The sequence below is a fragment of the Tachysurus vachellii genome, chromosome 6, assembly GCF_030014155.1.
Source record: "Tachysurus vachellii isolate PV-2020 chromosome 6, HZAU_Pvac_v1, whole genome shotgun sequence".
Lineage (NCBI taxonomy): Eukaryota > Metazoa > Chordata > Actinopteri > Siluriformes > Bagridae > Tachysurus > Tachysurus vachellii.
In genome coordinates this window covers 16,346,634-16,368,151 of record NC_083465.1, presented here as the reverse complement: position 1 = coordinate 16,368,151, position 21,518 = coordinate 16,346,634, and the positions used below count along the sequence as shown (strand labels likewise).

At 39.0% G+C, this 21,518-nt stretch overlaps 1 protein-coding gene across 5 annotated transcripts in view; it reads left to right on the top strand.

Annotated features, from left to right (window-relative positions):
- Nucleotides 1-21,518, top strand: part of tacc2 (transforming, acidic coiled-coil containing protein 2) — a 57,635-nt gene that overhangs the window by 3,257 nt on the left and 32,860 nt on the right. For 3 of the 5 annotated variants that reach the window (XM_060872554.1, XM_060872551.1, XM_060872549.1), the window contains exons 2-4: nucleotides 6,336-6,574; nucleotides 11,430-19,385; nucleotides 20,430-20,546. In XM_060872554.1, coding sequence (XP_060728537.1) covers nucleotides 6,336-6,574; nucleotides 11,430-19,385; nucleotides 20,430-20,546 — 8,312 coding nt within the window. Of the gene's footprint in view, nucleotides 1-1,627; nucleotides 1,719-2,423; nucleotides 2,490-6,335; nucleotides 6,575-11,429; nucleotides 19,386-20,429; nucleotides 20,547-21,518 lie in introns of all 5 variants that reach the window. The other 2 variants (XM_060872552.1, XM_060872553.1) reach the window with 2 other exon arrangements.

Here is a 21,518-nt window from a genome sequence, read left to right as displayed (position 1 = left end):
TCAGAGAAATATGTGGTGCTTGCTCTGTGGTTAGATAAATGGCCTTCTGGGTAAACAGACTTATGTCTTGGCTGTGTGGCTGAGAAGGGGGTAGGGTGACTGATGGTGTGTGGATCGCAGAATGTGTGTGAGGCTCTGGATACTTTAATGAGTCATGAGTGTGTGGATTTCTGCTGGTCAGAGGTCACAGTGGTTGTGTGTGGGGGTGTTGATGGATATAATAACTCACACACATTGAAACATTCAGCCCAGATGTGTAACCTGCTCATGTGTAACAGTGCGTCTCATGTATAGTATGTGGTTTTCCCATCTAAACAGAACCGACTTTACTACAGGAAGATTTAATTTTCATTTGTTTCTAAATATATATACATATCATGGGAAAAACTGGAGGATTTGGAAAGTATATGAATTTTATTTCTTCATTTGCAAACTATGTGTATGGATACTTGTGCTGATAAGTATCTGAGTACAACTTTAGTCTCCATTTCACTTAAATGCCAGTGTAATTAAACCCAATCGGACCAGCCAGCCTAAAATATCACAGTATATCTAGAGTTATTTTTCAGTTCCCTTTGGAAGATTGTCCTCGTTTGAGATCTCTTGATATATTTATAATGCATGCTGTTCATATAAAATATCATTGTTCATACATTTATTTTAAAAATAGAGACAATAGCAGATTTTACAGCACTAAACTTTTATTTCTAATAAAATATATAGTTTTAAATCACCAATAAATCTATTTTTGACCTAAGTATATATATATATATTTACCCCATAAAATGTGTACCCCAAACAAGCGGAGTACAGAAATATACAGATTTAATAATCAAGCTATCACTGATGCGTGTTGTTTAACACATAACCCAACATAGCATACACTAGTCAGCTCAGTTACTACAGCCATTTTAATGTGGGTTTTCTTCAAGTTTAACTGAGTCATTTTCATAATGTATTCTTACTTACACTCATGTGTGTCTACGTGTAAAACTTGTAATGAAACACAACATTGTTTTGAGTCAGAGTTCTGTTTGAGCACGTTCTGGGAAGAGCACAAAGTGTCCTGTTCTTTATTCAAATGGATCACATGTTAGTATGGCAGAAGTGGATCACCTGAGAGACCTGTTGAGCCTTATCTGCTGTATGGATAAGGTTTTGATAATAGACAACAAGGACATTCATATTCATACCATTATAATAGAGTTAACAGAGTTAATGTTTAGCATCAAAAACATGCCATATGGAAGTGAGGCATGTCACCACATCAAATTCACCACATCAGGTCGTGTTAATGTTTTGTTAATAAATCAGGTGGCTAATCATTTACAAGTAGCTTGAGGGAATGCACACAGTCCTGCCATTTTAGCTTTTGCCAATAACATAATCTGAAAGTAAAGGTTTTCTTTAGACTTACTAAGACAGCAGTTGTGTACTTTGTTCCAGGAGAAGGTGTTTGCCACATAGAACTCTAATCTCGACACATGATACACTCACAGATGCAAGCAGACATTTTTCTTTCTGTTTGCACAAAAACTCAAAACACCTTCAGACATTCGATAAGACAGTCTGGCACCAGCTGCGCGTTTCTTTTCCATGCTCATCATTCCTTTTGTTGGTCCTTCAGTGTGGCAGTGCTGGTGGTGTGCGACAGTGGCAAGATTTGAGCCTGCTCACACTGCACCATGGGAAATGAGAACAGCTCTGCAGTTTCGCTGGTAAGAATGAGGATGCTTGCAGGACCTGCTTTCTTGTGCTGCATAGTGTTTCATAGAGCTGTAGGAGGTTAGACTAGTTTATTTTAATGCTTGTGGATCGCTAATAGCCCTGCTTATCTTTCTTTTTGTAATATTGAGCCATGAAAACATTTGTGGCATTTGGTAGTGGCTGTTAACATTCCCACACTAATGTGCATTTGTGCCCTTGTCATGATGCTTCAGATAAGTGTGAAGCAGGGACAAAGCGAATGGTGATATGCTGTAGGAAACAGACCAAGATGTCAGAGATGGTGACTATTTATTTTGACATGAACTGTTGTTGGATCATGTTTTTGTTCATAGAGGTGGTTTGTTCTATGCACTTCTAATCTTTCTAAAATTGTGATCATGCAGTACACATCTCATCTTTTCACATCTCATGCACCTCTGATATTTAGTTTATAAGAAAGCTAGATATTAATTTCAATCTATGCACAGTACGTAGAATTAAAAAAGGTCCTCTTGCTTTATAGTACAGCCTAAATTTTAAGCTGTATGCTGTTGGTGCATGGGTAAATTTGCTGATTGTTGTTGTTGTTGTTCTTCTTCTTCTTAATTTACAACTGTTAGTTCCTGGCTGTATTCCAGCACCAATGACTCCATAAACATATACTGGCTCAAAATATGCAACATAAATCTTTTCACACCTGCGTGTTTCCACCACAGGAGGGCGCAACAGACAATGTGGTACTCTTTCCTCCTCAGGAAACAGCGCCTGTCTCAGCACACAAGGTACTAGTTGGCTGCACTTGGCTGCATGGCCTGATGAAGTGTCTGTGTGTGCATGTTCATGCTTTTATGGCCTGAAGTGTTTTTGACAGACTGGGGTTGATGGCAGTAAGCGGGATAGTTAAACCAAATAGCAACAATTACCACAACACGGCTTAGAGTGTGCACTATGTGAGGGATTTGTGAGTTTTTTTAACCTTCAGAGCCAGTGATGAAGAATACCATAAAGAGGGCAGTGGGATTATTAGGACCTGTAGTAATTACAGCTCTGGGAGTTTTATATCTCAAATCTGGAAACCTGGTCTAATTTGATTAGTGTGTGTGTGTGTGTGTGTGTGTGTGTGTGTGAGAGAGAGAGAGAGAGAGAGAGAGAGAGAGAGAGAGAAACATGATTCCCTCTAAGGAAACACTATAAATGTGACCTTTGGCCCATTTCCCAGCATTCACCTGCAGTAGTAGTGTCACTGCAGCTCTCAATCCATTCAAGCAGGAAGAGACAGAAAAGGGCAGAAGTAGAAGGAGGGAGAGAGAATGGGAGGGGCATAAGAAAGTCAGGGAGGGAAGAGAAAAGAGAGGAGTGTTATGTTGAAAGCGTGTGGAGGAGGGGGAGGGCTTTTCGTCAAGTTGCCTGTGTTTGCTACTGTGAGTCTAGTACTCCTATACAAGAGCCGGCACCTTGACTTCAGCCTGTGTAGTGTTGTATGTTTTTTATCACATACACACATATACACACACTCACGCAACTGTACACACTGTAGGTGTAGTGTGTGTACACATTTGCCTTTAGAAGGGCAACAGGACAGGAGGAGGGAGCAGCTTGAGGAGCCTTGGGAGGACACATGTGCTGCAGTCCTGGCTGGACTGTATCAAAACACACAGCCCTGTCGCACACCTTCCCTTGACTTTATCAAGACTTCTGCATGTGTGTGTGTACTTTAAGCCAAGGTGAGTGTGTTATTCAATTTGTGTATGTGAACAGTGGAGCAAACTACTGTAGTCCTTCTGAGTATTGTATAATTTCATTATTTGCACATTGCACACGTTAGTCAGTGTTTAAATCAGTGTATTTATGTATCACCAGGTTTTCTCTGTTCTGCTGTGACAATATTTAACACAGAGAAATAGCATGAACCTACTGTTAACTCAAAGGAGTTTAAGGTTCAGGTTATTACTGCTGCCATAGTAACCAGTATGTGGCTTGGGTTGTTGTTGGCAAGGAGCTACTTTAGTGGAGGATAATTGGCCTATATGCTATACATGCAATGGGAACTAACATGGGGTCTTTTTTTTCAGATTCACAAGTACCTGAATGTTAAAGCATAAAGCAGAAAGGCACTGCCCCCATTCAAGCTTTAACCTTAATTATACCTGCCATATCAGAACAGCTCCTACTTCCCTGTTTAATTCCTGCTTAGTTTGCAGATTTGTTATACTATTTGTTGTTTTGGGCTAACATAGATCTGTTTGAGTTCAGACAAAGAGTTCAGACAGGAAACAGGAAGCTGTGAAGTTTCTATAATACTGTGAGAAACACCGGTACACTCTCTGGTTTTCTGAGAGGATGCTTTAACCATTTACCTACATTCACAGATCTGTGTTGACACTGAGCCTAAAGTATACTATTAAGTAAATAATGAATAATACTGGAATACTGGGGTTGTATGACACATTACATTTATAATGGTTGGATAAGCATATGAAACACTAATCTATAATATAATTGAACTCCAGCTGTGTTTGGGATGGTTTGAATGCTGTTATATAGTTGAAGGATTGATGTCTTTGTCAAGTTGTGCTGGTAATAGGGGAATAAAGAACTTGAAAGAAAAGTTGTTTGGATTGGAAAAGGTTGTTGGCCTAACACAAGTCACCATTAAACAGGTGTGTAAAAGGATTCTAAGCCTATGAAAATACAAAGGACTGGCATTGTGGTGTAGGAAAAAAAAACAAGATTGGGAATCTGCTGGTACAAGGAATGTTTTTACATCTTGAATGCTTCGTTCTGTTCAAGTCACAGTTTGAGATGAACATGACTAATATTTTCCTTTTGGATGTGAGTCTTAAGTCAAACAAATGGAAATGTTTTTTTTCACACCACATCCTTTTTTTATAAGGAAGTTGCTATGAGAACTTATCCATAGATTTTTAATCTTGTGTGTATTATATGTAAAAATCTGCATCCCTGCACTGGGCAGACTTAAGAATTGAAGAATTTCTTGACTAAATACTATTAATGAGTTATGAGTTCACTTTAAATGTGTGGCTTGTATCTTGAATCGTCACGTAATTTGAGATTTTGCAGCCTAAGACATTTTTGTCACAGGTTCTTTTAGCAGGTGTTAAATAGTTGTGAAGTAAGCTTGTTTACAATTAGTATATTATGCAACCACTGAAGACGTGTTGAGTAGAATGAATCTTTAATTGTTTCTTGCACATTATGATAGAGAAACCTATTTACACTCAAAAAGGTTTCGTGAATCTGGGCTTGGCATTATATAAAAAATAACATAGAAAATCATCTTTTCATGATCACTTTACTACATCATGATACATTTTTGCGTGTCTAAATATTACACAGAGCATTTCGAATGGAACAAGATGATTTTTAATATCTAATCAGCTTTTTTTTACTCTACAGTGCCCTCACAACATAATTTTGTAACGTTATTTGTCACATTATATTTTGTTATTGCTTATTCCTACTGCATATCCCTTTCTGTACCTTATAGGAGCAGAATATATATATTCTGTATTTCTTATAGGAGCTCATGTTAATTTGACAGGAAAAGACAACTAAAATAAAAGCATTTTGTTACAATTTACAGTTAATTCACATAGCTTCCAACTAAAAGAGCTAGTAGTCAGTGTTGCGCTGCTGGAGTAACGTAATGTGTGATGCATCACTGCTATAGACACTCCAACATGTTAGCAATTACAGCCAGGATACAACTCCACTGCTCATTTATGCTATTTTAGGTAATGATAAGATGCATGAGCTTGTACATAGTTATTTTAAGTTCTTTTCCTGTGCTTTGCTCATTGCAGTTCATAGCAGATTAAAACTGTAATAGCGGCCTTGCCATTCACGGACGTCTGCAGTAGAATACCGACATAAGATTAGATGTTTGTAAATGGCTCCATGGTTTCTGGCGTAGCTGCTTGGTTAGATGAGGTTGTTTTATAGCTTTGGGAAAGAACAGAAAGGAAGGCAGTTGAACCGGCTCAGTCAGTATGCCTAATCATCTCAATCCCCATTTCAGTGGAAAAATAAAAACCTGAACTAGCCAGTATGGAACAAATAAAGCACATGTTCACTGTTGTACATGAATTGGTATGACTAGTATAGTGCTCACCAGAGGTAAAGCAAGTTTTTTTTTCTGGCTGCTATTACTACACTATTTTGGATTTCAATTTTATACAACACCATGTTGTAGGCATGTATTTTAGATATGGCTGTGGCTGTAGATTGGAATGGTGCCAAAAGATCAGGGTGTGTGTTTTTTTTAAATGATTTAGCTCAGCATTGAGTTGACATAGGGTGTGTTTGCCTGTTAAGCTTAAATTTCAAAAAGATCACAATGTGTTTTTGTTGATTTGCACAATTAAGCACTTTGCGAATAGAATTGTTTTGTGAGCAACTCAATGGACAAAGATATACTTGATTTATATATCATGATATATATATATATATATATATATATATATATATATATATATATATATATATATATATATATATATATATATATATATATATATATATTTAATCTTGCTGACTAAGACAATTGAGTGATCTGTCATAGATCTAAAATTCCTTTTGCTATTAATAGTCTTTCTGTTGTCTGACAGGCTGAAGTTCACAGTGAGAAAGTCAGTCCAGAGGCTGAGAAATCCACCAGTGCAGAGAATGGAGTAGTACATACCGAAGTGCTCCATCCACTCCACAGTCTCAATCCTGTGGCAGAGGCAGACAGACGTAGTAACGAGGACTGGAGCACAAAAGAAGAGGAACTTGAGTTTCCCCATGACTTGCTGCCCAGCATAGATCTGAGCACTGAGCTCAATCTCACCTGGGGAGTGTCAATCAGGTAGGTCTCCAGCTCTTTTCACTCTCTCTTACTCTCTCTCTCTCTGTCGGTATTATTCTGTTGCAAAGACGGACATGCGAGTCCCAACTACTGTGTTTCAGACTGGTCCTGACAAGGACTTCCTTATAACATGGAATTAGAGAAAATGCTTGACATCATGTAGTTAAAGGGCAAGTTTCAGCATGCCACTGCTTTGAAGATATCAGATGCAAATCCCCATTCCACATTTGTTTTGCATGTGTAACTCACATATACAAAAGCATTTTGAACAACGGTGGACTTCGGTTAGCGTGAGGATTGTCTGAGTGACTGGTATGAGTTCCTCTAAAAGCATGTAACAGGTTCTGGATTTTTCTTTCATATTTGTATAGTGCATGTCTATTTGTAACCTTCATTTCTGCTTAACAACCAAATGAAAAAAAATGCATATACTAATGATAATGCATGGAAAAATATAAATTAATACAATAATCATTTTATTTTACTTTATGAGTGGCAACTTTTCCTATCTTAGTTTGAATCACACATTGAACATAAAATGGGAAGCAATAGTGTGTGAGATGTTATATAAAAAAACACCATAATTTAAATGGATTGAAGTAATACTGCTTTTATCACTGCTATATGTTACGCATTAGGCCAGATTTATTTGTACCACATTTCAAACTAACTGTCAAGCAAATAAATGAAGAATGAGAAATGAATCCATTAAATTAAGAATTAAAATCGAAAGGGGACTTTGTTAAGTATATTTACAGCAGTTTCTAACAGAAAGTACAACATGATACCTTGCACCTGGCTAAAGTGCTCTTCCACAGCCATGTCTAACTATATAGTGTGTAGTTAGTTCATAAATACACAGTTCTTGCATGTTGTATAAGAGGTAAAAAAATAATTTAAACAAAATGTAAACAACAACAAAAGTCTCATAGCTTGTAATGACATAGTAAATGTATATGAATACTATATTGCTTACTGGTGTTGTTAAATTCTCTTGACTTTATTCAGGTGAATCACACTGTAGATATGATTACACGAATAATTCATTACATCCTCAGATGACCTTGCGCTATTGACCAAAATATGCAAACTATAGGTATGAACAGAACTGCTTGGATATTATTTTTCATTAAACTGAGCTGAGTAGGAAAGTCTTATGGACAGTTTGTCTGCCAGTAAAAACTGTAAATTGTAGACCTATCATATAGTAAATGTACAAAAACTAGCTATGAAACTAGCTATGGTCTAAACTTTTAGTTTTGTTTTCTTTTGCTCAAGGTGTTCATATTTCCTGAAATGTGAGCATGTGGGTGTAATATAGGTATAAAGCACAGTTACTGTTTACTGTATATTTAATGTAAATACTCTCATGTTAAATGTGACTTTGCCACTCACTGTCTAGACAAGAGTCATTGTCTTGCCTGTTGTTCATCTTGTTGAATATTTCTGTGCTACGAATTGAGAACATTTCTTTACACATGTTTCACAATTACAAATTTCTTTCACACTTGTGTAATTCCAAAGAAAAGCTAAGCCATACACCTGACCTGCCAATTCCTTTGACTTTAAAAGGCAGATTAACACTGCAGGTGTTGAATAAGTTTTGTGACTCACTGTGGTGAAAGATTTTCCAGACGCTGCTATTAGCAGGCCTGTGCATGAACCTGTGTGCAGCTGAAGTGGTGGTGCTTGTGTGTAAAATGGAAACATTAATGATTTAATTTCTTAATCATTTGCAGATTAATGTAAGCACAAGCCATTTAGATCTTTTCTTTTTTAGGTTCGTATTTATAACCCCATTTCTTTCCTAATTTCGTCATGTGCCAATTCTCACTCTCTAGCGAGTTTCCTTTTTTCACATGACAGCTAACAGCCAGGGTTTGTGTACGCTAGTGTTGTAGTCTAGCAAGTGATTTCTCTGGGACACATGAACTCAGCCATGACATGTCTTTCAAGTGCTTTTTAATGACACAAGACAGATGAAAACACTCAGAGGAAAGCACTAACTACATCTGAGTTGATTACTGTCAGACTGAATGTCAGAGCACAGAGAGATGGCATCTTTTATTCAGACAATTTTGTTACTCGGACTTTTGGACAGATAGTTGTGAGATTAGTTTTGATCTTCTGAGGACAGGGTGAATGCTGTTCTTTTCTGCTCTATTCATTTATAATATTCCACACACAACAGTGAGGAGTATAAGGAGATAAAATGATCAAAAAAGCATGTGTGTGTGGGTGAGCTTGTGTATGCATGAGTTCACAGCTGCATACGATCATTTTAGTGAAAAACCCACACAACCATTAAAGACACAAAGTTTTTACTACCTCTTTTTTAAACTACAAATACTATATACTATAACTAAAAGTTAAATGAGATAGGAATACTCTGCAAATGTGAAACTGAATATTATCTTGATAAAATTTCCATCTGAAGTACTATATATATATATATATATATATATATATATATATATATATATATATATATATATATATATATATATATATATATATATATGTATAGGTCTAATCTCATAGTGTGCCACCCTCTCCTGAAACCACAGCTACACCCTTGCAGACAAGTGTTTAATTATTAATGTAGGAACAGAAAGATTTTCAGGAAGCCTTCAGTCATTTTGAACCTTTATGAATGTGCTAGTCAGTGAACGATACTTATGCTTATTTCATCAGCTATGAAGGAGCACGTGCTGGAAAGAAAACATTACGATGTGTTAGGATTTCTTGTTCGAGCATATCTCTAGGTGTGTGTGTTCATGTGTATGATTTGTATTAATGAGTAGCAGCAAGCTGGTTGAGCAAGGAGATCCCCTGCTGGGAGAAATGCAAAATTACAAGGAGGCCAATCCACCAGCAGTGGCCATTGTAACAAGGTAACAGATAGCAAAATGCAGTCAGAAAGAAACTATATCCCCCAACACCTGTGGAGCATCTCTCTCTCTCTCTCTCTCTCTCTCTCTCTCTCTCTCTCTCGCTCCCAAATTATGCACAAATGCATCTGCATCTGCTTTTCAACAAAACTGACAAAAGCATGGCCACAAACTTAGTGTTTCCCAGATTCCCAAAGCTTTTAGTGCCACAGAGGAAGCTTCAGAGTCACAAGTGAATAAAGAAATATTTAAAAAGTTAGTTTAAGTCATCCTGAGACATTTATACCGGCCTCTAATATCAGACACACCTACCATAAAGATTACCCTGACAGTGTACAGTTAGGTACTTAACATATTCTTTTTCACGCATCATACGTGTTATGTTAGCTAGCCAGCGAACTGTGAAATAAATACAAAAATTTAATCTTTAAAATGAATATGTCTGTATGCTGATTGATGTAAAGAATATAAAGCATAATTCATTTAAGGTTTCTACTCTGAATTGATTTGATGTAATTCTTAGAAATTTCAAGGTGAAGGTCTGATATTGATGCTTTTCTTTGTCAGAGGTAAGGAATGAGGTATGAGTTATGACTTAATTGACTTAACTGAACACAGATTAAGTCATTAATTTGTCTCTTTAATGACAATGGGGTGAATATCAGAAATTCCTCTGTGTCTGATTGTCAAGAAGCTTTTATTTTCATTTCAACCATATATAGCTGTTGCAGTACACAGTGAAATGAGACAACATTGCTCCTGGACCCTGGTGCTACATAGAACAAAGACAGAGCTAAGGACTTAAGTAAATTAGTCCTAGCCACATAAAGTGCATCTGTGCAACCTGGTGCAAACAGTGCAAGACAAAAGTAAAAAAGACAGTGCAGAACAAAAGACAGTGCAAACAAAAATACAAGGCAATACACAAAAGACAATACACAAAAGCAGCGCCAACCAGTTTAAATACTGTGTGTTCTATATTGCGTGTGCAGAAGTTTATTGTATAAAACTAAACCCTTATGCTGATTTTATAATAGTCAGTAATTTATTAGATTAGAAAACACAGAAAGCATTAGGGACATGCTAGATGAATTCCAGGCTTATGAGTAGTGGAGATGTGTAAAGAGAACTCCATATGATGGGTGCAGTGCAGCACACACAACCACACACACATACACACACACAAAGGCATGCAGGCAACGGTTGCCATTCACACCCTATTTCTCCTCTCACATCTGGCAGGGGTGTTATTAAGATTTTTCTGCTTGTTGGTTGGAAAAGGCAGCTTCAATATAATATCTGAGAAAGACAGCAGTATCATTGTGTCATGCTTACATTGTTTCAAGCTTACATTATAAATGAATTCCAGAAGCTGACCTTCTGATTATCACGTGTGATTATTATGTTAGTGTGTTTTTATTTGCAGTTGGGAATGATTGATTGCCATAGAGTTTCAGTTGTGTGCTTGTTGTTCACATGTGCTAGGTAAATATAAGCTTTACTCTGTGAAAGTTTATCTAAAGTGAAGGCACAGAGGGACAACTATTGAGCATGACAAGACAGAGGCAGAGTGAGAGCAAAGTGTCTGAAAAAGCTGGTGCTATTGTATTGGCCAGTGACTCAGCAGCTGTGATTTAGCACCAGAAGCAGGAGCAAGAGATTGGTTATAATGTACAGCCTCTCTGATGCTTGTATCATGAGTCTGATAACATCCGTATGTCTGTGCTTGTGTTGGCAAATCAATGGGCAGTAATAAAATGCTTTGTGGCCAAACAGTATCTGCTTGCTGCCACTTGGAGTGCTCAAAACAGCTTGTTGTGCTGTGTTTGTGCATGGAGTGTTTTTGTATTGTGGAATGGAGTGAACTGCTTTGGGGATTTCTGTGTGGAATAAACTGCTGACCTTTTTTTTTTTATATCTCCAACATTCATCTCTATTATTCTCTGTTGCTGAATCCTCTATAGAGAAGATGGAGAGGCGGTTTCCACAGAGAGCTCATCTCTTCTGCAGCTCCAGTCAGCTGGAATTATTCAGGAAAATGCACCATCACTCCAGTCTTCAGAAACACTGTTGGACCGTGAGCTTCAAGAAGCCTTTCAGGAATGTGAGGAACAAATAGCTTCTTTTGGCTTGTGCTCACACTCAATCACTTTATGCAGTACAGATCAGACTGACAGTTGTCTGTCAGAGGCCAAGTTTGCAACTGATGATGAAGAACACAAGAGTGTAAATGTCAAGGAGGATCCTATGTCACTGCCAATTTCACTTGCAGAATCTCAAACAGGACGTGACCTGGGTTGCCATGGAAATGTTGGGGCACACACTACTGATTTAGCATCCTGTACAGAGGAGGCTGTGTTTTGCTTCAGAGATTATGTATTAGGTAAAACACAGCCCGAGGAGGCCATGGCTGAATATCCCGAAGAACAAAGTGAGAAATTACACTGTGAACCAAAGGAAGAATTTCAGAAAGTGCCTAAAATGGAAAAAAGCACTGACAAAACAAAATCTGCAGAGAGAAAAGAGCACTTGATAAAGCATGACTCAGCGACAGAGGCACTTACAGAAACTGAAGTAAGTAAAATATCTGAAATACAGGATGTACTAGAAGTTGTCAGCTTAATATCTCACAATGACTCTCTAAATGAGCAGGGTAAAATGATAACGGGTCCTGTGGGAGAGCCACAGATGACACCCGAATCAGGCACACAAATTATTACTACTGTCATGGATAATAAATCACTAAAAGGATTTTCAGCAGAAAATAACACTAATTATTGTTCAGTGTCAGAGACCTCTGATCGGGACGGAATTCAACTAAACACACAGACATTGCTGGAGCAGATGCAGATTATTACTCAAACAAAGGTTCCATCAGAAGCAAAGCCTGAGCTTATGACAAAAGCAGATAATCAAATTGAGTTGTTAGACACCCATGGACAGCTGGGGCATCTCTGCGCCTCACCTCTAGAGTCTTTATCTAATCAGGCTCATCTTACCCCACTGGAGGCTACACCTGCCCTTAAGCTGGACCATCTGCAAGTAACTGAACAACAGAGTGACTGTATTGGGGCAGATGGACCCTGTAAGTCAATATCAGAATATGCAACCTTAAACCTCAACTCAACAGGAGATATTGAACATGAGAAATGGGAATTTAAGTTATCTACTGATAGCATTGTGATTGATTTTAGAGATGTTAAATCCAGTGAACCTGAGCATGAAAAGAGATGCAGTTCAGAGGCATGCCCACTGAAGGAGGAGGAGGAGGAGGAGGAGGAGGAGAATGTGTTTTTTATTGGCAGTGAAGCTGGCACACACACAGTGGTGCGGGGTAAAACACTCTCTCTGAGCAGAACTCATACTAAAAGGATAAAGACGGAGGAGGAGAGCGCCCTTGAGAAGACTTCAGCATCAGCCGTCGATTTCACACCACCACTGACGACATCCACAATGCCAGAAATGATAGAAGTGGGAGAGAAGGGAACTGGAGATTCAGAAGGAGTGAAGACAACAGAGAAAGGACATTTAGATCACACCACAGAATTACAGTGTTCTGATGGAAAACTGAGAGAAATTATTGCAGCAGAAGTGCATTTATGTTCGCTAAGCTTTCCAGAGACTAATAACTCACCTGCAAAGGAAGCAAAGGAGGTTGAAGCAGCATCTGAGGAGAGATGGAGTGGCTGCAAAATGCTACAAAACTCTGATGAGAATGAAAAGAAGGGAGGAGGTCTGCCAGCCGATTGCTCCCTGGGGATGGACTCACTCTCTGCAGCTAGTGAGAAAGAGACAGGCACAGCCAGTGTCGAGGACATGACTGTGGCCGCTGCCTTCCCGGAGTTTAACGACAGACATGATTGGAAGAGAAAGAGCTATGAGTCATTGGAGAAAAAGGGAGAGGGAGGAACAGAGGAGGAGACAGGGAAAGAAAGGGGTGGAACAGAGACGTTATATGGACAGGAGGCTCTGTCCATGACAGTGCTTAAATCTTGTCCTCTCCATGACAACGGAGTGACACTGGTGGCACCACAGCAAAGGGGTGAACTCATTACTTTGGTCACAGAAGACATAGCTGACACAGCCTTACCTTTGTTGACCAGCAGCTTGAGAAACCCCTCCTCTTCTATCTTCCCCTTAAACGACACAGAAGCAGAGAGAAAGGAAGCATCAGAGAAAGCGGCTCATCTGAAAGAGAGTTTTAATGCAGTTGGTGAAAAACAGCCAAACAGCGATATTTTAAATCTGCTATCAGCTGCTTCAGCAGATGGTAAAGATCCTGCTGCGCAGACCAGCTATCAACAGGTACTGAATACTTCATGGATTCAAACTGAAATTAACAGCATGCGACAAAACAAGGTGGGGAAAGGAAAAGACACATGCAAAAAGAGTGAAGGTCAGCATCCATTATCTTCTGCTCAGCTGGACATGAAGAACAGCACTGGAAGTTTTAACAACATGGATGGGGGAACTGGAGACCCTCAAGATGACCCAGCACACCAGGCGACTGAGTTTGCCTCTCTGCCTCCACTAACTGTTCATGAGAATCTGAGGCACCCAGTAAGTGAGACAAGCTTTAGCTTTCAGAGGTTATTTAGCAACATAAAACCAGACCCACCCCAAAAAGCAGCTTATACTATTTGTGAAAGCACCAGTGAGGCGGAGGTGACAGAAGAAAACATGAGTGTCAATGAAAATCCCGAAAGGCATATTGAAGGTGAAAAGGAAAATGTTTCAAAAGAAATCCTTTTCTGTCAAAATCCTGATCTGCTTCCAAAAAACAAAGAAGTAAAGGATGGAATTGTAGTCGATCAGAGCACCCTAGAGCTTAAATCTTTGTTAGAGGATACTAATGAAACAAACCTTGAACTGCAGGATATTGCTATGGAAGATGTTGGGAGTGATAATACGAACCTTTTCAGTCTTTCTGACCTCATTGAGCCTGCTGTAGAGAAAAAAACTGAGGTTGTGCTTTCCACCAAAGAAGCCGACGGAAGGGAGGCTAAATCAGTGGAAAATGATGTGAGAGAAAGTTTTGAAGACAATTTCCAAAGCATTCTGAGCGACATTGTACAGCAGGAGTCCAAGTTAGAGTTGATAACTTCAGAAGGTTCTCTAGAACAGTGTTTAAAATCTGAAGAAGCACCATTTTCCTGCACAGATGGAGATGGCATGCTGTCCAGACACTTTACTGATAGTAAAGGCATATCCAAGAAGGACCTAAAGGCAAATACTGAGCAAGACGGTGCAATTTCTCTTGGGTGTCCTCAAGCAAAATGTGAAGAGCTCCAATATCAGATGGACTCCAGTCATGACACTGGACCAGCTTCAGAAGTTGCCATGTGTGTTGTGAGTACAAAAGCTCCCACACCTACTGCTATAAAAGTGTCTAGTACAGTGGAAGGAGGCGTACCCTCTGCCAGTGCCAATATTCAAAGTGATACTAAAGTGCCTATTGTGCTCAGGCCTCCTGGCCCTATGATGAGTCACTGGGAGGTCATTAATGACTATAATGTTTCTCTCTCAGGAGAGGAAATGCAAAGCAGACAGGAAGCAGAGATGAGCAGTAACATTGCTGAAACTGATGCAGTAGAAAAAACAGAACCTGGGAAAACTACAGGAGAAAAAATAGAAAGTTATACAAGCCTTTCCTGTATGAATGCATTACACCATGACATAACTGCCATGGCATCTTCTGTGCAGGATACCAAATTAGCATCTAGAGAAGTAGAAGGTACTCATTTGATTTCAGACAGCCCACATGGTGGTGAAAATACAAAGAAGAGGATAGATTATCTGGTATTTGAGAACTCTAAAGATGGAAAACGTGAAGTGGATGTTAAGCCCTGGGTGCCAGAGAAATTGTTAAACATGGGTCACAACGAGGATCCCCTGTCCTGTTCAATACAATCTACTGCTAAATGCACCAGAAAAGATGACATGCTGTCAAGCCAGTCTATAGACAGTGAAGACATATCTCAGGACCAGATACCAAATTCTGTAATACTGGAAAAATGTTCTCAAGAAAAACCTGAAAAGAACATGAGTGAGCTGCAATATCAAATAGATTTAGTTCATGAGAGCGGAGCAGACTTAAAAGCGGCCTTAAGTGTTGTGTCTTCAAAAGAACTCTCACCTCCTGAAAGAGATGCATTTGGTATGGGGGAAGGGGAACTTTCATCTTCCAACATTCAAAGTGATTCTAAAGTACCTATTGTCCACCGGCCTCCTGGCCTTATGATGAGTCACAGGAAGGTCATTAATGAAGATAATGTTTCTGTCTCAGAAGAGGAAACACAATGCAACTATAATAAAATTTGCCCTCAGAACAGTGGAAGTGTTGGTGCAGGAGATATGAGAAATAAGATTGTGAAAACGGATACTGTAGAAAAACCTGAAGGAGACAAAATAACATCTGAGGAGACAAAAAAAGAAATAAATGAAAAAGAATACAGCTCTTTTTGTATGAATGTGTTAAATCTGGATACACAAACTGACACTGTTTCATCTGAACAGGATATCAAGATTGCTTGTAAAGAAGTTGAAGGTACTAATTTGGCACCAGACAGCTTTCGTAGGCCTGAAAATGCAAATAAGGTCAAGTCTATTAACAGTAATGACATATTCCAATGGAAAGAGAAATCAAATTCTATAATCTTGGAGGAATGTTTCCAAGCAAAACCTGAAGAGAACACGAGTAAGATGCAATGTCAAACAGATATAGATTATGATAGTGCAGCAGTGTTAGAAGTTGACATGAGTATTACGTGTGCAAAAGACCTCACACATCCTGATTCAACTTTATCTGCTATGGGGGAAGGGGAAGTTTCATTTTCCACTATTCAAAGTGATCCTTTAGAAACACCTAAGGAGCATTCTGAAACTGTGGACACAATGAGAGAAAAAAATGAGACTGATAAAAGCTCTCACTCTGTCATGGTATCTTCTGTACAGGACACCAAGTTAGTATCTGGAGTCGAAGTGGAAGATACAAATTTGAAATCTGTCACTCTACATAGTGTTGAAAAGGCTAATGAGGGGATTGATTTTGTGGCACAGGAGGACTCCGGAGAACTAAAAACTGAAGTGGATGTTCTAACAAGTGAATCTGGCAGACAACTAAGTACTCATCACAAAACAGATCAAATTACTCACACAAAGGATATAACAGAGTCTAGTACTATAAGACAACGCACTGATCAAAATACACTCAGTGACAATATACAACACTGTGATGACAACAAATTTGATGACAAACGCGATGTTATTTCTAAGATAAATGTGTCAACAACAGATAAAGTTTACAGTTCATTTGGATATGTCAGCTCTGCATTAGAAAATAGAATAGCTGATATTCAGTCCTCACCATCTGGTCATGAAGATCTGAATTCTTTGCTGGAGGTAGATGCCTCTAAAGCTGAGGAATATTATGCCATTGAACCTTCCACTGTGATACAACACTCAGGCCTCAAACCAGCTGCCTCTGAAACCAACCGTGTCCAAGATCAGGTGCTGATAGAGGATACAGGTTGCCTTATTAAAGATGATACAGTTAGAACAAATAAACCAAATCAAGAACATACTAATGAAGAAAATCAGGTGATTAAACTGGAGCAACTTGAAGAACCAGAGTTTGCCAATGATGCTAGTCTATTCAAAGACCAAACCACTAGAGATAAACTTGGAGAAATAATGTGTGAGCAATTGATCGATAGCCTAGTTACACTGGAGGATCAACTGTCTGGAAACCTTAAAGAAGAGATAAACAGGCTTGAGAAAACAAACCCTGAACTACAAGAGAGTGACGGATATTTGGAGAAGGAAGACGGAAATGTACAAACTAATGTTCAACAGGAATTGATTGAGGCAACAGAAGAAAAAAAGATCAAGAATGAAGAAAAACACTTAGATGAAAAAGTACCAGAAACAAAAAGTCTTTCTGACTCTGGCTTAATCCCCACAGGTTTTGTAAAGGAAGTGCAGAGCTGTGATAGGGATTTGATTGAAGCCACTCAGCCATCCATGAATCGGGACCTGGAGCAGGTGACATGCTATGAGAGAGACCAGATGCAAAATCAAACAGTATTTAGTGAAATGGATTTGGCCCAAATTACAGAGCTACAAAAACCACAGGAATGCATTGAAGCTGCAGAAACAGTGGAAAATAGAGTTTTAGAGAAGTATGATGATGTTTCTCTAAAAGAAACCAAGGTTAGCTGTCCTAGTCATGAAGTACAGGCCAATGGGACTTTGGAAAGGAAAGCTGAATCTGAACTCTCCTTCAGTAGTTTTGTTAAGATGGAAAATGTCACATTGCTGATGAATCATGACAGTGTCATTACTGAGGGTGATGGGTGTCCTGATGGTACGCAAAATAAAAGTGAACCCAATATAAATTCAGCAGACTTTGGAAATGTCTCTTCTATAATTAAAGACCTGAATGAAGAGACATGTACAGAAGACAGAAATAAAGCAAACCAGATTAAGTTGGAAAATCAAGAAAATAAATTCATGAACATTTCAGAGATCAACACTGAGATGAAAGAATTAACAAAGACTTTTATTCAAGCATCACAAGTAAGTGAGGACAAACCTCACTTGGGCCATACAAGTAAATCACATGTCAGTGTGGGTGAACCCGGACATCTGGAAAAAAGAATACCAGAACTCTGTAAAACTGTCGAAATTGCCAACGGTTTATCGGAGCCATGTGGGAATTCTAACGCCTCACACTGTGCAAACAAAACAGAGGTTCAGTGTTCCAGTGCCGTCACCTTTGGTAAGAACAAGTGTACTGAGGTGTTCCCTAGTGTTCAGTCTGAGGCTAGACTGCCATCTGTTTACCAAGCTCCTATTGAGAAACTGGAGAGTGAAAGCATTGGAAATGTCTCTCAAGATAGGGACAATGAAGAGCTGGCAAATCACGATCAAATTCACAAAATAAAACTCTCTTCTATGCCTCTTCAGGGTGAGACCTTGCCTTTGGAGATGGAGCAACATAATAAGGACTCTCTGGATCCCAAACATCCACAAAACGACAAGTGTCAGGATACATTCGATCCTGAAGCACTGCATACTGAATTTCATGGCCTTACAACAAGTGCAGGAACTGAAGAGGAGCCCAAAAATAAAAAGACACAAACAGCTATTTCAGGAGAGGTCAAGCAGATGGGGCACAGGAAGGAAGAGATAAGTGAATGCAAAGATGATGGAATGGAGAATGAGACAGCAGAGGGCAGAACACTCACAAAGAAGCCTGGAAAGACTGAGAGTAGGGCTGTAGAGTGTGAGCTTAAAGACATAAAGCAAGGAAATGAGAGAAAATTGCCTAAACACAAGGGGGATAACTCACTTTCCTTCACAGTCCAAACAGTCAGTGGTGGCACTTCTCTGTTACAATCAAGTGTCAGTGATGGATTGCAGACTGAACAGGAAAAACAATTATCATCAAGCCCCAATCTCACTGCTGTTGTCACAGTGTCAAGCTCACAGCACCCTTTCCAGACATTATTCAATGCTAATGCAGACTCTAGTCATGGGGTTGCCAATTCCTTTATTCAGACTATGTGTGAAAATGCTTCAGAAGGATTGAAAACAGAACATGGCTCAAAAGATGCAGAAGGGGAATTCACCAAAGAAGTTCAGAAGGAAAAGTGCGATGGCAATGAACACACTGAAAAATTATCAACAGATGAAGACAGGTCAGTTACTCTGAAGACTAGCATACTATCAGATGAGGCTGTTTCAGACAGTCTAGGTGCAGCTGTTAGTCCTGAAATGGAACTGAATCAAAAAACACTCATCTTAGAAGAATCATGTGAGAGTTCAGACTGGCTCAGAACGATGAAAGAGGTTGCAGCTATATCTCAGTCTAAACAGAAATCTAAGCTTGGGACACCTTGCGAATCTACAGATAACAGGTACTTGAGAACTGCTTAGGAGAAAGATTATGTAGCTACAATTCATATTGGATAACAATGATGAGAATTTGTTTCATCCATAAAATAATCTGTTTGGTTGATATTTTTAATCCTATAAATGATGGTGGTAGCTCTTGTGAGAAAAAGTAAGTATAAATAAGAGTAGTATATATAAGAGTAAGTATAAATAAGAGTTTCACATTCCCTATATTTTCTCAGAAGAGCTCAGTCTCAGTTGATACATGTCCTTTTTATATCTGATCAAAGTCTTGGAATCTTGAAGGTTGAATGGATATTGCATATTTTCTGTGTATACATACATCTGTACACTGGATTTCAATGAGAAGCTATTTGAGCTTGTCAGAGCAGAAAGCAGGCACCGGAGTAAAAGGAAAATATTCATTAAGGCAACTCATTAAAAGTTTTTTGATAGCGGTATATGAAATATGGTGAGTAAACAAGGTTTAACATGTCAGTGAAATGGCTTCTTTCTGTTAAAATGTGTTTTTTTTTGTGCCAGATTTAATGACAGATATAATCACACTCTCTAGTAAAGCCTAGAGGTCTGGCTTGCTACACTAGCCATGGCCTAGCTTGCACTTTGAAATAGAAATGTTCCACCTTCTCTATGTAGAACTCTACAACAGAGAATTTTTATTTCAGAAAACGTCCCACTTAAAACCCCTGTAAGAATTCAATGTCTATTATGAAATATGCACCATAACTTTGTGGTATATTTGGACCTTGGTTTGAATTTACAGAAAGTTAAAAAGAACAGATATGTAAGTTTTTGAAACAGTTATTATAAATCATTGTGGTGGTTCAAAGAAAAGTTGCGCATCTATGGCCCATTATCTCCTGAAGGTGATCTCAACAATGACATCATCTCATGGCCTTTGTGGCAAGAAAGAGCCTATTCATGTAGACACCCAAGGACACATTGCTTTCACAGAAACTATAAACAATCGCCCAAGCGATCTTTGTATTGTGATACACTCTTGGTCATCTGTTGACCTGTTTTCTATGGTTGCTGTTTCTCCTTAGACCTTTTGAGACTCTTGACATACCTCAGGCTGAACTAGAGTCAGATTCCCCTGTTAAAGACAGTGAGCACCCAGACCATCAAGACAAGGAGCAGCCAGAGGAACCTACAGATAGCAGGTAGGAACTTTATGACACTACATTACCATTTGTTAGAAAAAGTCCAAAGTTACATTCTGCTAATTTTTTACTGTGGATTAATCACTCATGTATCAGAGACTAATTCTGTTTTCTTCATTCTTTACCTAACTTGCTATATAAAACTAGATAGCCACAATATAGAGCACTTGCTGCCTGTCACTCATAGCCTTTGACCCAGAAGTTTACTAGGAGGGATAGACCGGGGCCGGTGAGTGACAGATATTTGAACGTGTTTGGTCCTTATATTTCTTAACACACAAAGGTTTGCTTGTTAGATCGTTCTGATGATCTTTGGTGCTGTGTTCTGGTGAATAAATTGCTTTTGCTTACAGAAACATAGCTGTCAGATTCTCCCTGATTCTCCTGTAAATGTGCTACACAAAGAATGTCGGCTACATGTGTGAATGTGTGTGCGTTCTGGGAAATGTGAGTGCAAGAATGTGCAACCATGCATACATACATGTTTGCTATTTGTGCCAACACCCTCACATGAGGTCATTCCAAGAGGCCTGTCAGTGTAGAACAAAAGGGATGGAGCAGTGGCACACTCAAGACCAGTGTGAATGAGTCAGAGTGCATGCTGTTGTGCATGAGAGAGAGAGAGAGAGAGAGAGAGAACGAGAGAGAGAACGAGAGAGAGACCGAGAGAGAGAGAGAGAGAGAGACCGAGAGACCAGTAAAGTGTCTTGAGGTATTTTGAGTGCAGAGCCTAAAGGGAATACCCTCCATGTTGTAGTGTGTAGTCTCACTCACTCAGATTAGTGGATTCTGTGTGCTCCAACACCTGGTAAGTTCTGCACTCATTTCAGTCTTCATGAAGTTTAGTCATATACCTTCTTTGATGTTGGTGTGGCTCATGGGTGCATTAAGTGCTAATAATTGTCAGGGCGCAACAGATGGAAAGTGGGAGGAACTCTATGTGCTGTGAGAAGCATCTTGCTCTTTCTCTGT